Source organism: Salmo salar, chromosome 09 (genome assembly GCF_965601325.2).
Source record: "Salmo salar chromosome 09, fSalSal1, whole genome shotgun sequence".
Taxonomy (NCBI): Eukaryota; Metazoa; Chordata; class Actinopteri; order Salmoniformes; family Salmonidae; genus Salmo; species Salmo salar.
Genome location: NC_138299.1, coordinates 12,417,501 through 12,431,219, shown reverse-complemented (window position 1 = coordinate 12,431,219; position 13,719 = coordinate 12,417,501). Strand labels below are relative to the sequence as shown.

Sequence of the window (13,719 nt, the reverse complement as noted above, 5' to 3'; positions counted from 1 at the left end):
CACTCTAATCAAAAGACAATGACTAAATTGACAAAACTCGGAAATGGAATGAAATAAACCAAAACTTGTTTCTCACTAGTGTAGCATAGGTTGTGCGCTCTGCTAACAATGTGTCCACTCTGACAATGAGAACTGGAAGAATAATATTGAATGCATTAAATAAATTACCTTAACCAAAGTAAAACATTATAGATAGAAATGACAGGAATTAACGGGTAAATGTAGTACTGCTGATATATGTAATGGGGAATTGATATACACTAACAATCAAAACGCAAACAATTCACACAATAAAGTTATGAAACAAGGAATGTGCACAAATTGATGGGAAAGAGAGCATTCTGGAAGTGCATTGTGCATCTCGGCGCATGGTCAATCTGACGTCTACATTGGCCGTGCAGCGTTTCCGGTGATATGGCCTCAGCAGAAGTCAGGGCATTCATACTTCGTGCACTTCGCAGAGCAGAGCTGTTGTCAAGGAAGTGAGTTTGTGTTTATACAGGATGTACCGCCCCCACCTACCGTCAACCAATCATGTCAATGTGGAGCTATACAGAGCCCTCCCGCATTGTGATGTGGAACGGTGCTTGATTTGTCCTCTGCATGCCTTTGAAGGCTCTGCAATTGCATCACACCCTCCAAATGGAGCCTCCGACCACATTTTCAGATCAAGCATGAATTGGCTTCGGATTAGTTAATTGAGATGGGCGCAAATTATATATATATATATATATATATATATATATATATATATATATATATATATATATATATATATATATATATATATATATGGTTCCGGAACTCCAATTTGAGCAGCAGCAGCTGAAAAATGAGCTCCTACAAATATTGAAATTTACATGGTTTTTGGAGTGAAGTACATCGGAAAAAAGCAAAAGAAAACTGCAAGACTGAATAGGAGAAAAAACAAGCAACAAACAAAGAAGATAGGCTTTTGAAAAATAACTATTTTTCATAAAATTGTAGTTATCTTAGCTAGCTGAATTGTTTACCAGTTGCTAAGCAGTTGCTAGGGACTCTTTTGGAAGAAGCTAGCTAGCTAACGAAGAACAAAGAATATCTAGTTAACAGAAGAAAAGAAAGAGAAAATCAGGACAGAAGAAAAAGGATATCAAAGTGAAACAGTTCTCTAAAGACACAGGAGACAATAATACAAGAAACAACACTTCTGTAGCTTGTCAACTATGTGTCTGTCTATCCCTGTTCTCTCCTCTCTGCACAGGCCATACAAACGCTTCACACCGCGTGGCCGCTGCCACTCTAACCTGGTGGTCCCAGCGCGCACGACCCACGTGGAGTTCCAGGTCTCCGGCAGCCTCTGGAACTGCCGGTCTGCAGCCAACAAGGCTGAGTTCATCTCAGCCTATGCTACCCTCCAGTCCCTAGACTTCCTGGCGCTGACGGAAACATGGATTACCACAGATAACACTGCTACTCCTACTGCTCTCTCTTCGTCTGCCCACGTGTTCTCGCATACCCCTAGAGCATCGAGCCAGCGGGGTGGTGGCACTGGAATCCTCATCTCTCCCAAGTGGACATTCTCTCTTTCTCCCCTGACCCATCTGTCTATCTCCTCATTTGAATTCCATGCTGTCACAGTTACCAGCCCTTTCAAGCTTAACATCCTTATCATTTATCGCCCTCCAGGTTCCCTTGGAGAGTTCATCAATGAGCTTGACGCCTTGATAAGTTCCTTTCCTGAGGATGGCTCACCTCTCACAGTTCTGGGTGACTTTAACCTCCCCACGTCTACCTTTGACTCATTCCTCTGCCTCGTTCTTTCCACTCCTCTCCTCTTTTGACCTCACCTCTCATCTTCCCACCCTACTCACAAGGCAGGCAATACGCTTGACCTCATCTTTACTAGATGCTGTTCTTCCACTAATCTCATTGCAACTCCCCTACAAATCTCCGACCACTACCTTGTATCCTTTTCCCTCTTGCTCTCATCCAACACTTCTCACTCTGCCCCTACTCGGATGGTATTGCGCCGTCCCAACCTTCGCTCTCTCTCTCCCGCTACTCTCTCCTCTTCCATCCTATCATCTCTTCCCTCTGCTCAAACCTTCTCCAACCTATCTCCTGATTCTGCCTCCTCAACCCTCCTCTCCTCCCTTTCTGCATCCTTTGATTTTCTCTGTCCCCTATCCTCCAGGCCGGCTCGGTCCTCCCCTCCTGCTCCGTGGCTCGACGACTCACTACGAGCTCACAGAACAGAGCTCCGGGCAGCCGAGCGGAAATGGAAGAAAACTCGCCTCCCTGCGGACCTGGCATCCTTTCACTCCCTCCTCTCTACATTCTCCTCTTCTGTCTCTGCTGCTAAAGCCACTTTCTACCACTCTAAATTCCAAGCATCTGCCTCTAACCCTAGGAAGCTCTTTGCTACCTTCTCCTCCCTCCTGAATCCTCCTCCCCCTCCCCCCCCCCCCTCCTCCCTCTCTGCGGATGACTTCGTCAACCATTTTGAAAAGAAGGTTGACGATATCCGATCCTCGTTTGCTAAGTCAAACGACACCGCTGGTCCTTCTCACACTGCCCTACCCTGTGCTTTGACCTCTTTCTCCCCTCTCTCTCCAGATGAAATCTCGCGTCTTGTGACGGCCGGCCGCCCAACAACCTGCCCACTTGACCCTATCCCCTCCTCTCTTCTCCAGGCCATTTCCGGAGACCTTCTCCCCTACCTCACCTCGCTCATCAACTCATCCTTGACCGCTGGCTACGTCCCTTCCGTCTTCAAGAGAGCGAGAGTTGCACCCCTTCTGAAAAAACCTACACTCGATCCCTCCGATGTCAACAACTACAGACCAGTATCCCTTCTTTCTTTTCTCTCCAAAACTCTTGAACGTGCCGTCCTTGGCCAGTTCTCCTGCTATCTCTCTCAGAATGACCTTGTTTATCCTAATCAGTCAGGTTTCAAGACTGGGCATTCAACTGAGACTGCTCTTCTCTGTGTCACGGAGGCTCTCCGCACTGCTAAAGCTAACTCTCTCTCCTCTGCTCTCATCCTTCTAGACCTATCTGCTGCCTTTGATACTGTGAACCATCAGATCCTCCTCTCCACCCTCTCCGAGTTGGGCATCTCCGGCGCGGCCCACGCTTGGATTGCGTCCTACCTGACAGGTCGCTCCTACCAGGTGGCGTGGCGAGAATCTGTCTCCGCACCATGCGCTCTCACCACTGGTGTCCCCCAGGGCGCTGTTCTAGGCCCTCTCCTATTCTCGCTATACACCAAGTCACTTGGCTCTGTCATATCCTCACATGGTCTCTCCTATCATTGCTATGCAGACGACACACAATTAATCTTCTCCTTTACCCCTTCTGATAACCAGGCGGCGAATCGCATCTCTGCATGTCTGTCAGACATATCAGTGTGGATGACGGATCACCACCTCAAGCTGAACCTCGGCAAGACGGAGCTGCTCTTCCTCCCGGGGAAGGACTGCCCGTTCCATGATCTCGCCATCACGGTTGACAACTCCCTTGTGTCCTCCTCCCAGAGTGCTAAGAACCTTGGCGTGATCCTGGACAACACCCTGTCGTTCTCCACTAACATCAAGGCGGTGACCCGATCCTGTAGGTTCATGCTCTACAACATTCGCAGAGTACGACCCTGCCTCACACAGGAAGCGGCGCAGGTCCTAATCCAGGCACTTGTCATCTCCCGTCTAGATTACTGCAACTCGCTGTTGGCTGGGCTCCCTGCCTGTGCCATTAAACCCCTACAACTCATCCAGAACGCCGCAGCCCGTCTGGTGTTCAACCTTCCCAAGTTCTCTCACGTCACCTCGCTCCTCCGCTCTCTCCACTGGCTTCCAGTTGAAGCTCGCATCCGCTACAAGACCATGGTGATTGCCTACGGAGCTGTGAAGGGAACGGCACCTCCATACCTTCAGGCTCTGATCAGGCCCTACACCCAAACAAGGGCACTGCGTTCATCCACCTCTGGCCTGCTGGCCCCCCTACCTCTGAGGAAGCACAGTTCCCGCTCAGCCCAGTCAAAACTGTTCGCTGCTCTGGCACCCCAATGGTGGAACAAGCTCCCTCACGATGCCAGGTCAGCGGAGTCAATCACCACCTTCCGGAGACACCTGAAACCCCACCTCTTTAAGGAATACCTAGGATAGGATAAAGTAATCCTTCTAACCCCCCCCTTAAAAGATTTAGATGCACTATTGTAAAGTGGTTGTTCCACTGGATATCATAAGGTGAATGCACCAATTTGTAAGTCGCTCTGGATAAGAGCGTCTGCTAAATGACTTAAATGTAAATGTATATATAACTAATCGACTAAAACAATCTTGATCGACCAACAGCCTAACGACCAAACAATAGACCAGTCGACTAATTGGGGTCAGTCCTACTCTGTGCACAAGCCTACTCGTTTGGGCTGATGTAGCCAGTGGATGCCAACAGTTACAAAAGGTGAGGGGTAGGGGGCATGGAAGAGAAGAAAAAATAAAAAAGAGTCCTTAGAGATTTTAAGAGGCAAGAGTGAGCAGCCATGGGATACAGGCAGCCAGACAGAGCAGCCATGGGATACAGCCAGCCAGCCAGACAGAGCAGCCAGCCAGACAGAGCAGCCAGCCAGACAGAGCAGCCAGCCAGACAGAGCAGCCATGGGATACAGGCAGCCAGACAGAGCAGCCATGGGATACAGCCAGCCAGCCAGACAGAGCAGCCAGCCAGACAGAGCAGCCAGCCAGACAGAGCAGCCAGCCAGACAGAGCAGCCATGGGATACAGCCAGCCAGCCAGACAGAGCAGCCAGCCAGACAGAGCAGCCAGACAGACAGGAGAAAGAGAGAGAAAGAGAAGACAGTAATGAGTGCTGATAGGATTAGAGGCTTGGCAGACTGGGCTGTCTGGTGCCGGGCTCCCATTGATATAAACAAGATTCTGATTGCATTCCTGCAGTAGGCTGTCTGCACCATCACACACTGGCTGACTGGTTCCCCCTGGAGCTAGTAGAATGTGTGGGCTGGTCCCAGACTTTAAATGTGTGACGGAGTGTAGTTACGGTGTTGTCTAGGGCAATAGTGGTGCACCGTTTAGTTTCCACCCCCAACACACACACACACACACACACACACACACACACACACACACACACACACACACACACACACACACACACACACACACACACACACACACACACACACACACACACACACACACACACACACACACACACACACACACACACACAATCATCCTCATCTCACACACCTTATCTGTTCTCCAGCAGCTACAAAACATGTACAGTACCTAGTAATTACAACAGTGTAGTAGGGTAATGGAAGAGCTTTTATACAAACCCTTATGAACGTCTCTACTTTAATCTCTGCCTGTAATAACCAACACCCCACACAGTGGAACAGAAAGCCATGAAGGATAGTGTTACTCACCCCTTTGACTCCTTTCAGGTCTCCTTTCAGCAGGCTGTCCAGAGGGAAGGTGATGATGTTGTTCATGTTCTGGAACTGAAATGGACAAAGTGGAGAGGGCTTAGGTCAGAGAAGGTTTAACGCGAGCATGGGTGAATAGTGACAACCAGAGATTATGCGTGCTGTTTAAATGCACTCACCTTAGCTTGTTGTGTGTGTGTGTGTGTGTGTGTGTGTGTGTGTGTGTGTATGTATGTATGTATGTATGTCTCTGTCTGTGTCTGTCTTTTGATGTCTTTGTACAGACACTCTGTATACTCTACAACGGTGTGTCTTAAAGTGATCATCTACTCCCAGAAATAAAAATCATGAAACTCCTGACAATTTGGTGAAATCCTAGGTTCTATCAGTAGGTCAAATAATTTGCACCATGATTGAACTTCTAGTGGTCTGTCTGTAAAATCAGGAAATGGTGTAGGAACGCGTCGTACACCGACTAGACCAAACATTAGGAACACCTTCCTAATATAGAGTTGCTGCACCCTCCACATAGAGTTTCAAGTAGATTTAAGGTGCTCCCGAGTGGCGCAGCGGTCTAAGGCACTGCATCTCAGTGCAAGTAGGCGTCACTACAGTCCGTGGTTCGAATCCAGGCTGTATCACATCCGGCCGTGATTGGGAGTCTGAGGGCGGCGCACAAATTGCCCAGCATCGTCTGGGTTTGGCCGGGGTAGTTCGTCATTGAAAATAAGAATGTGTTCTTAACGGACTTCCCTAGTTAAATAAAATGGTAAATATATTTTATTATTTAACTCAAAACTGTAACTACGCCACTCAGGAACATTCAATGTCCTTGTGGTAAGCAACTTCAGTGTAGATTTGACCTTGTGTTTTAGGTTGTTGTCCTGCTGAAAGGTGGATTCATCTCCCAGTGTCTAGTGGAAAGCAGACTGAACCAGGTTTTCCTTTAGGATTTTGCCTGTGCTTAGCTCCATTCCATAACAATTACAAGCATACCCATAACATGATGCAGCCACCAGTATGCTTGAAAATATGGAGTGGTACTTAGTAATGTGCTGTATTGTATTTGACCCAAACATAACACTTTGTATTCAGGACAAAGTGAATTGCTTTGCCACATTTTTTGCAGTATTACTTTAGTGCCCTGTTGCAAACAGGACACACGTTTTGGAATATTTTCTATTCTGTACAGTCTTCCTTCTTTTCACTCTATCAATTAGGTTAGTATTTTGGAGTAACTACAATGTTGTTGATCCATCCTCAGTTGTTTTCTCCTATCACAGTCATTCAACTCTAACTGTTTTAAAGTCAACATTGGCCTCATAGTGAAATCCCAGAACGGTTTCCTGAGTTAGGAAGGACGCCTGTATCCTTGTAGTGAATGGGCGTATTGATACACCATCGAAAGTGTAACTAATAACTTCACCATGCTGAAAGGGATATTCAATGCCTGCTTTTAAAAAAATCTTTACCCATCTACCAATAGGTGCTCTTCTTGGCGAGGCATCGGAAAACCTTCATGGTCTTTGTGGTTGAATCTTTGTATGAAATTCACTGATTGACTGACGGACCTTACAGATAATTGTATGTGTGGTGTACAGAGATGAGGAAGTCATTAAAAAAAATCATGTTAAACACTATTATTGCACACAGAGTGAGTCCATGCAACTTATGTGACTTGTTAAGCACATATTTACTCCTGAACTTATTTAGGCATGCAATAACAAATGGGTTGCATACTTACTAACTCAAAACATTTCAGCATTTCATTTTAATGAATTTGTCAATTTCAAAAACATAATTCCACTTTGATATTATGGGGTATTGTGCCTAGGCCAGTGACAAAAAAGTTACAATTTAAACTATTTTAAATTCAGGTATTAATGCAACAAAATGTGGAAAAAGTCAAGGGGCGTGAATACATCATATATACAGAAGTATGTGGACCCCCTTCAAATTAGTGGATTCGGCTATTTCAGCCACACCCGTTGCTGACAGGTGTATAAAATTGAGCACACTGCCATGCAATCTCCATAGACAAACATTGTCAGTAGAATGGCCTTACTGAAGAGCTCAGTGACTTTCAACGCGGCACCGTCATAGGGTGTCAGTTCGTCAAATGTCTGCCCTGCTAGAGTTTCTCCGGTCAACTGTTTTTGTGAAGTGCTGTTTTTGTGAAGTGGAAATGTCTAGGAGCAACAACGGCTCAGCCGCAAAATGGTAGGCCACACAAGCTCACACAAGGGACCACGAGTGCTGAAGCGCGTAAAAATCATCAGTCCTCAGTTGCAACACTCACTACCAAATTCCAAACTGCCTCTGGAAGTAACGTCAGCACAAAAACGGTTTGTGTGGATTTACATGGCTTTTTTGTGTGGATTTACATGGCCGAGCAGCCGCACACAAGCGTCGGCTGGAGTGGTGTAAAGCTCGCCGTCATTGGACTCTGGAGCAGTGGAAACGCATTCTCTGGAGTGATGAATCATGCTTCACCATCTGGCACACTGACGGACGAATCTGGGTTTGGCGGATGCCAGGAGAACACTACCTGCCCCAATGCATAGCACCAACTGTAAAGTTTGGTGGAGGAGGAATAATGGTCTGGGGCTGTTTTTCATGGTTCGGACTAGGTCCCTTAGTACCAGTGAAGGGAAATCTTAACGCTACAGCATACAATAACATTCTAGACGACTCTGTGCTCCAAATTTGTGGCAACAGTTTGGGGAAGGCCCTTTCCTGTTTCAGCATGACAATGCCCCCGTGCACAAAGCGAAGTCCATACAGTAATGGTTTGTCGAGATCTGTGTGGAAGACTTGACTGGCCTGCAGAGCCCTGACCTCAACCCCATCGAACACGTTTGGGATGAATTGGAACGCCGACTGCGAGCCAGGCCTAATCGCCCAACCTTGCCCGACCTCACTAATGGTTGTGGCTGAATGGAAGCAAGTCCCCGCAGCAATGTTCCAACATCCAGTGTAAAGCCTTCCCAGAAGAGTGGAGGCTGTTATAGTAGCAAAGGGGGGGACCAACTCCATATTAATACCCATTATTTTGGAATGAGATGTTCAATGAGCAGGTGTCCACATACTTTTGGTCATGTAGTGTACTTTCTGAAGGCACTGTATCTGCTGTGGAATTAAAGGCATATGTGTGCGTGTGGAATTCCTACCCTAGGGACATGGAGAGATTTCCATCCTGCTCTAATTGTGTGCGTATACTCTGGGGTCAGAATGTTATCTGGAATCGGAGGCCTTTGGGGTAGATCAGTTTTCCATCACAACGTCCAAAGTGCTACTTGAAGACCAAATACCTGCTGGATCCAATTTACAGAGACCCCACTTTGAATCCAATATAGATTCAAACAACCCCAAAGCTTTACTAGAAACACCTGACAGTCATTCTAGAGGATTTTGCCTCACCACAAGAACAATGTCAATTTACACAAAGCGGATTCACTGGTGATTTAATATGTGATGTCTCAAGAACAGACCACGTGGGTTGCCAGGTACGGAACTAGTTTGCCATGTTGGAGTCAGAAGATGGAAAGGCTAATCTCCTGGCTTTGATTCTCGGCAGCCTCATAACACTTATTTCATTCTAAATTCCTCAAGCTGGTAGACTTTTCATCATTCAGAACAAATGCTTAGTTTGAAGGTGCATAATAGAACAAAACTGGGTTCATCTCAGTCTTTCCTCTCACCAGGTTTTTGAAGAGGGCGGTGAGCTCCTTGGTGAAGACCGAGAACTTGAGGAAGGCAGAACCCAGGTCGGGGTCGTCCCTGTAGACACAGTTCTCCCCAAACTTCTCCAGAGCCTGGGTGTACTGCTCCTCATTCTCCACATGGGCTGGAAGGAGAGCAGAGAAAGAAGAAGGGATGAACCCGGCAGCACCATGCCAGTATGCAATTTAACAATCACTCTGCCAGCCTGTCCTTCGGGTATGGACATCAGTGGTGGAAAAAGTACCCAATTGTAATACTTGAGTAAAAGTAAAGATACCTTAATAGAAAATGACTCAGGTAAAAGTCACCCAGTAAAATACTACTTGAGTAAAAGTCTAAAAGTATTTGGTTTAAAATATACTTAAGTATCAAACTTAAAAATCTTTTCAAATTCCTTCTATAAAGCAAACCGTTATTTAAAAAAAACAACTGTACGGATAGCCAGGGGCACACTCCAACATCATTTATAAGCATGTTTGTTAAGTGAGTCCACCAGATCAGAGGCAGTCAGGATGACCAGGGATAGGTGAGTGAATTGGACCCTTTTCCAGTCCTGCTAAACATTTCAAATACTTTTGGGTGTCAGGGAAAATGTATGAAGTAAAAAGTACATTATTTTCTTTAGGAATGTAGTGAAGTAAAAGTAATACAAATATATAAATAGTCAAGTACAGATACCCCAAAAAACCTACGTCAGTAGTACTTTAAAGTATCTGTACTTAAGTACTTCACACCACTGATGGACATACACACAGACCATCTCAGCAGGATAACATGTGCACATGCACACTTTTTCTGATCCTTACATGGCAAAAATGAATAAATAGGGGCCTTGGTTAGAGTGCACAGTGCAGTGTGTGTGGAATTCCATTCACTTCAATATCCCCCCCTCCATCTCTCTGGCATTGTCTTTGGGAATCAAGGACACAATGGGACAGGAAGAGAGAGAGAGTTGGAGAAGACAGTGTCTGCATCCCAAATGGGGATGGGTCAAAAGTAGTGCACTCTATAAGGAACGGGGTCCCATTTGGGACACAGCCTGTGTTGTCACACTGGAGTGACTCCAGAGCAGTGGCCATGTGGCGGGTATGAGAAAAACAAAGGCCTTGAAAGAGGAAGAGCGAGAGAGAGAGACTGGCGTCACCCAGTTAAAGGGAACTATGGTTACACTGTCTGGGTTCAATTGTTCAGACGGAGTATCACAAACTCTCTCGTACAATGACATGAAAGAAAGAAGATTTACTCATGAAAGTTGCCATTCATTAGACTTTGGGAGTCGATAGCCAAAACTGACAGTGTCACTGGTTACAGTTTGCACTTCCTGATTGTAACCCAGCCAGCACATAACGCTCTGAGAACCAAATGTACCTTTCTTTTTTTTAAGAGCATGTTTGTCCTATGGTTATTTTGCATACAACCTTCCCATAATGTCTCCTACAGGTTTCCTTAAGGTTCTATTTAAAGTTATTTTCTCAAATTATTCAGAGAATGTTAAGAAACAACGTTCTTCTGTGTGAATTTCTGTACTTCTAAGAATGTTATTTAAAAACATGCATCCGTTCTCAGCATCAACAAAACTCTATCCTCTATCTTGTTAAGTGTGTTCAGGTGTGTTGGCCGCACCCACTAACTGGCCACACCTGATCTTAATGAATGCGTGTTTCCTTTGAAATTTGGGTCTGTTTGAATTGACAAAAATGCACAGTTTTGTAAGAGTTCAAAAAAACATGGCAATCTCAGAACATTAAAACCCAAAAATGTACTTTCAGGGAACCATAGAAAAACGTTCTCAGAACCTAAACTCTCCCTGCAATCTAAATATTTATGTTCCCAGAACAGGTGAAGATTTCACTTCCGAGGCCTCCCAAGTGGCGCAGCGGTCTAAGGCATTGCATCACTACAGACCCGGGTTTGATTCAGCCGACCGCGAACAGGAGACCCATGAGGCAGCACACAATTGGCCCAGCGTCGTCCGGGTTAGGGGAGGGTTTGGCCTACCGGTATGTCCTTGTCCCATCGCGCTCTAGCGACTCCTTGTGGCGGGCCGGCCGCACGCTTGCTGAAACGGTCGCCAGTTGTACGCCGTTTCCTCCGACACATTGGTGCAGTTGGCTTCCGGGTTAAGTGATCAGTGTGTCAAGAAGCTGTGCGGCTTGGCAAGGTCGTGTTTTGGAGGACGCATGGCTCTCGACCTTCGCCTCTCCCGAGTCCATATGGGAGTTGCAGCGATGGGACAAGACTAACTACCAATTGGATATCACGAGAAGAATGTGGAGAAAAAAGGGGTAAAAAAAATTCTCTCTTCTGGGCTTCGTTCCCAGAAGCAATAAGAAAACAAAAACGTAAGTTCCCACAACATCTCTGAAACTGGAAACACTTATGTCCCTCACTAGCTTTAAACACCAATTGTCAGAGCAGCTCACAGCACCTGTGCATAGCCCATCTATAAATAGCCCAAACAACTACCTCTTCCCCTACTGTATTTATTTATGTATTTTGCTCCTTTGCACCCCAGTATTTCTACTTTACACACTTATCTACTGTCAAATCTACCATTCCAGTGTTTTAATTGCTATATTGTATTTACTTCGCCACCATGGCCTATTTATTGCCTTTACCTCCCTTATCTCACCTCATTTGCTCACATTGTATAGACAAATTTTTCTACTGTATGTTTGTTTTACTCCATGTGTAACTCTGTGTTGTTATATGTGTCTAACTGCTTTGCTATATCTTAGCCAGGTCGCAGTTGTAAATGAGAACTTGTTCTCAACTTGCCTACCTGCTTAAATAAAGGTAAAATAAAAACTACTTCAAAATAACCTAATGTGCTAGCTAAATGACTAAAACGTACATGCTACAGTTAGGTTGATTCTAAAACTAAGGCTAAAGCTAATACATATGGGTGTGGTATTTAAAAAAGAAAAGTAGACTCAAACTTGAGAGAGAGAGAGAGAGAGAGAGAGAGGCCACCCGTGCTTGTGAGTGGTGGAGGAACAGGAAGTTGGCAATTCAACTAATCAAACCCAGCAGCACCACTTCAAGCAACAAAAGGGAAGTCCATAAAGCAGGCCTGACAGATGTCACCTAGCCTCAGACCCACACTTCATTAAGTGCTGCTAACAGCTAATAAACCAGAGGTGGAGAGGAACACTGGGATGAGGCACTGGTTGGGTGCAGAGAGAGTTGCCATGACGACCCAGAGACCTTCCCTTGAGAACTATGGTGAATCACTAAAACAATACCGAAATACACTACGGAAAAAGAAGGAACAGCACGTCAGAAATCAGCTCAATGTAATTGAAGAATCCATAGACTGTAACCACTTCTGGGAAAATTGGAAAACAAACAAAGAATTATCTATCCAAAATGGAGATGTATGGGTAAAACCACTTCTCCAATCTTTTTGGCTCTATAACAAAGAACAAACAGCAAAAACATATACATGATCAAATACAAATCTTAGAATCAACTATTAAAGACTATCAGAACCCACTGGATTCTCCAATTACCTTGAATGAACTACAGGACAAAATACAAACCCTCCAACCCAAAAAGGCCTGTGGTGTTGATGGTATCCTCAATGAAATGATCAAATATACAGACAATAAATTCCAATTGGCTATACTGAAACTCTAACATCATCCTTAGCTCTGGCATCTTCCCCAATATTTGGAACCAAGGACTGATCACCCCAATCCACAAAAGTGGAGGCAAATTTGACCCCAATAACTACCGTGGGATACGCGTCAACAGCAACCTTGGGAAAATCCTCTGCATTATCATTAACAGCAGACTCGTACATTTCCTGAGTGAAAACAATGTACTGAGCAAATGTCAAATTGGCTTTTTACCAAATTATCATACGACAGACCACGTATTCACCCTGCACACCCTAATTGACAAACAAACAAACCAAAACAAAGGCAAAGTCTTCTCACGCTTTGTTGATTTCAAAAAAGCCTTCGACTCAATTTGTCATGAGGGTCTGCTATACAAATTGATGGAAAGCGGTGTTGGGGAAAAACATACGACATAAAATCCATGTACACAAACAACAAGTGTGCGGTTAAAATAGGCAAAAAAAAACACATTTCTTCCCACATGGCCGTGGCGTGAGACAGGGATGCAGCTTAAGCCCCACCCTCTTCAACAGATATATCAACGAATTGGCGAGGGCACTAGAAAAGTCTGAAGCACCCGGCCTCACCCTACTAGAATCTTTAGTCAAATGTCTACTGTTCGCTGATGATCTGGTGCTTCTGTCACCAACCAAGGAGGGCCTACAGCCGCAACTATATCTTCTGCACAGATTCTGCCAGACCTGGGCCCTGACAGTAAATCTCAGTAAGACCAAAATAATGGTGTTCAAAAAAAGGTCCAGTCACCAGGACCACAAATTCCATCTAGACACCTTTGCCCTAGAGCACACAAAAAAACTATACATACCTTGGCCTAAACATCAGCGCCACAGGCAACTTCCACAAAGCTGTGAACGATCTGAGAGACAAGGCAAGAATGGCATTCTATACCATCAAAAGGAATATAAAATACAACATACCAATTAG

General features: G+C 45.2%; 1 protein-coding gene across 4 annotated transcripts in view; it reads right to left on the bottom strand.

Moving 5' to 3' along the window:
• asap2a (ArfGAP with SH3 domain, ankyrin repeat and PH domain 2a) overlaps window positions 1–13,719 on the bottom strand; it is a 107,708-nt gene that overhangs the window by 43,707 nt on the left and 50,282 nt on the right. For all 4 annotated transcript variants that reach the window (XM_045723378.2, XM_082955629.1, XM_082955630.1 and 1 more), the window contains exons 3-4: window positions 9,130–9,275; window positions 5,429–5,503 (exon numbers count right to left, since the gene is read on the bottom strand). In XM_045723378.2, the coding sequence (XP_045579334.1) occupies window positions 5,429–5,503; window positions 9,130–9,275 (221 nt within the window). The remainder of the gene's footprint in view (window positions 1–5,428; window positions 5,504–9,129; window positions 9,276–13,719) is intronic.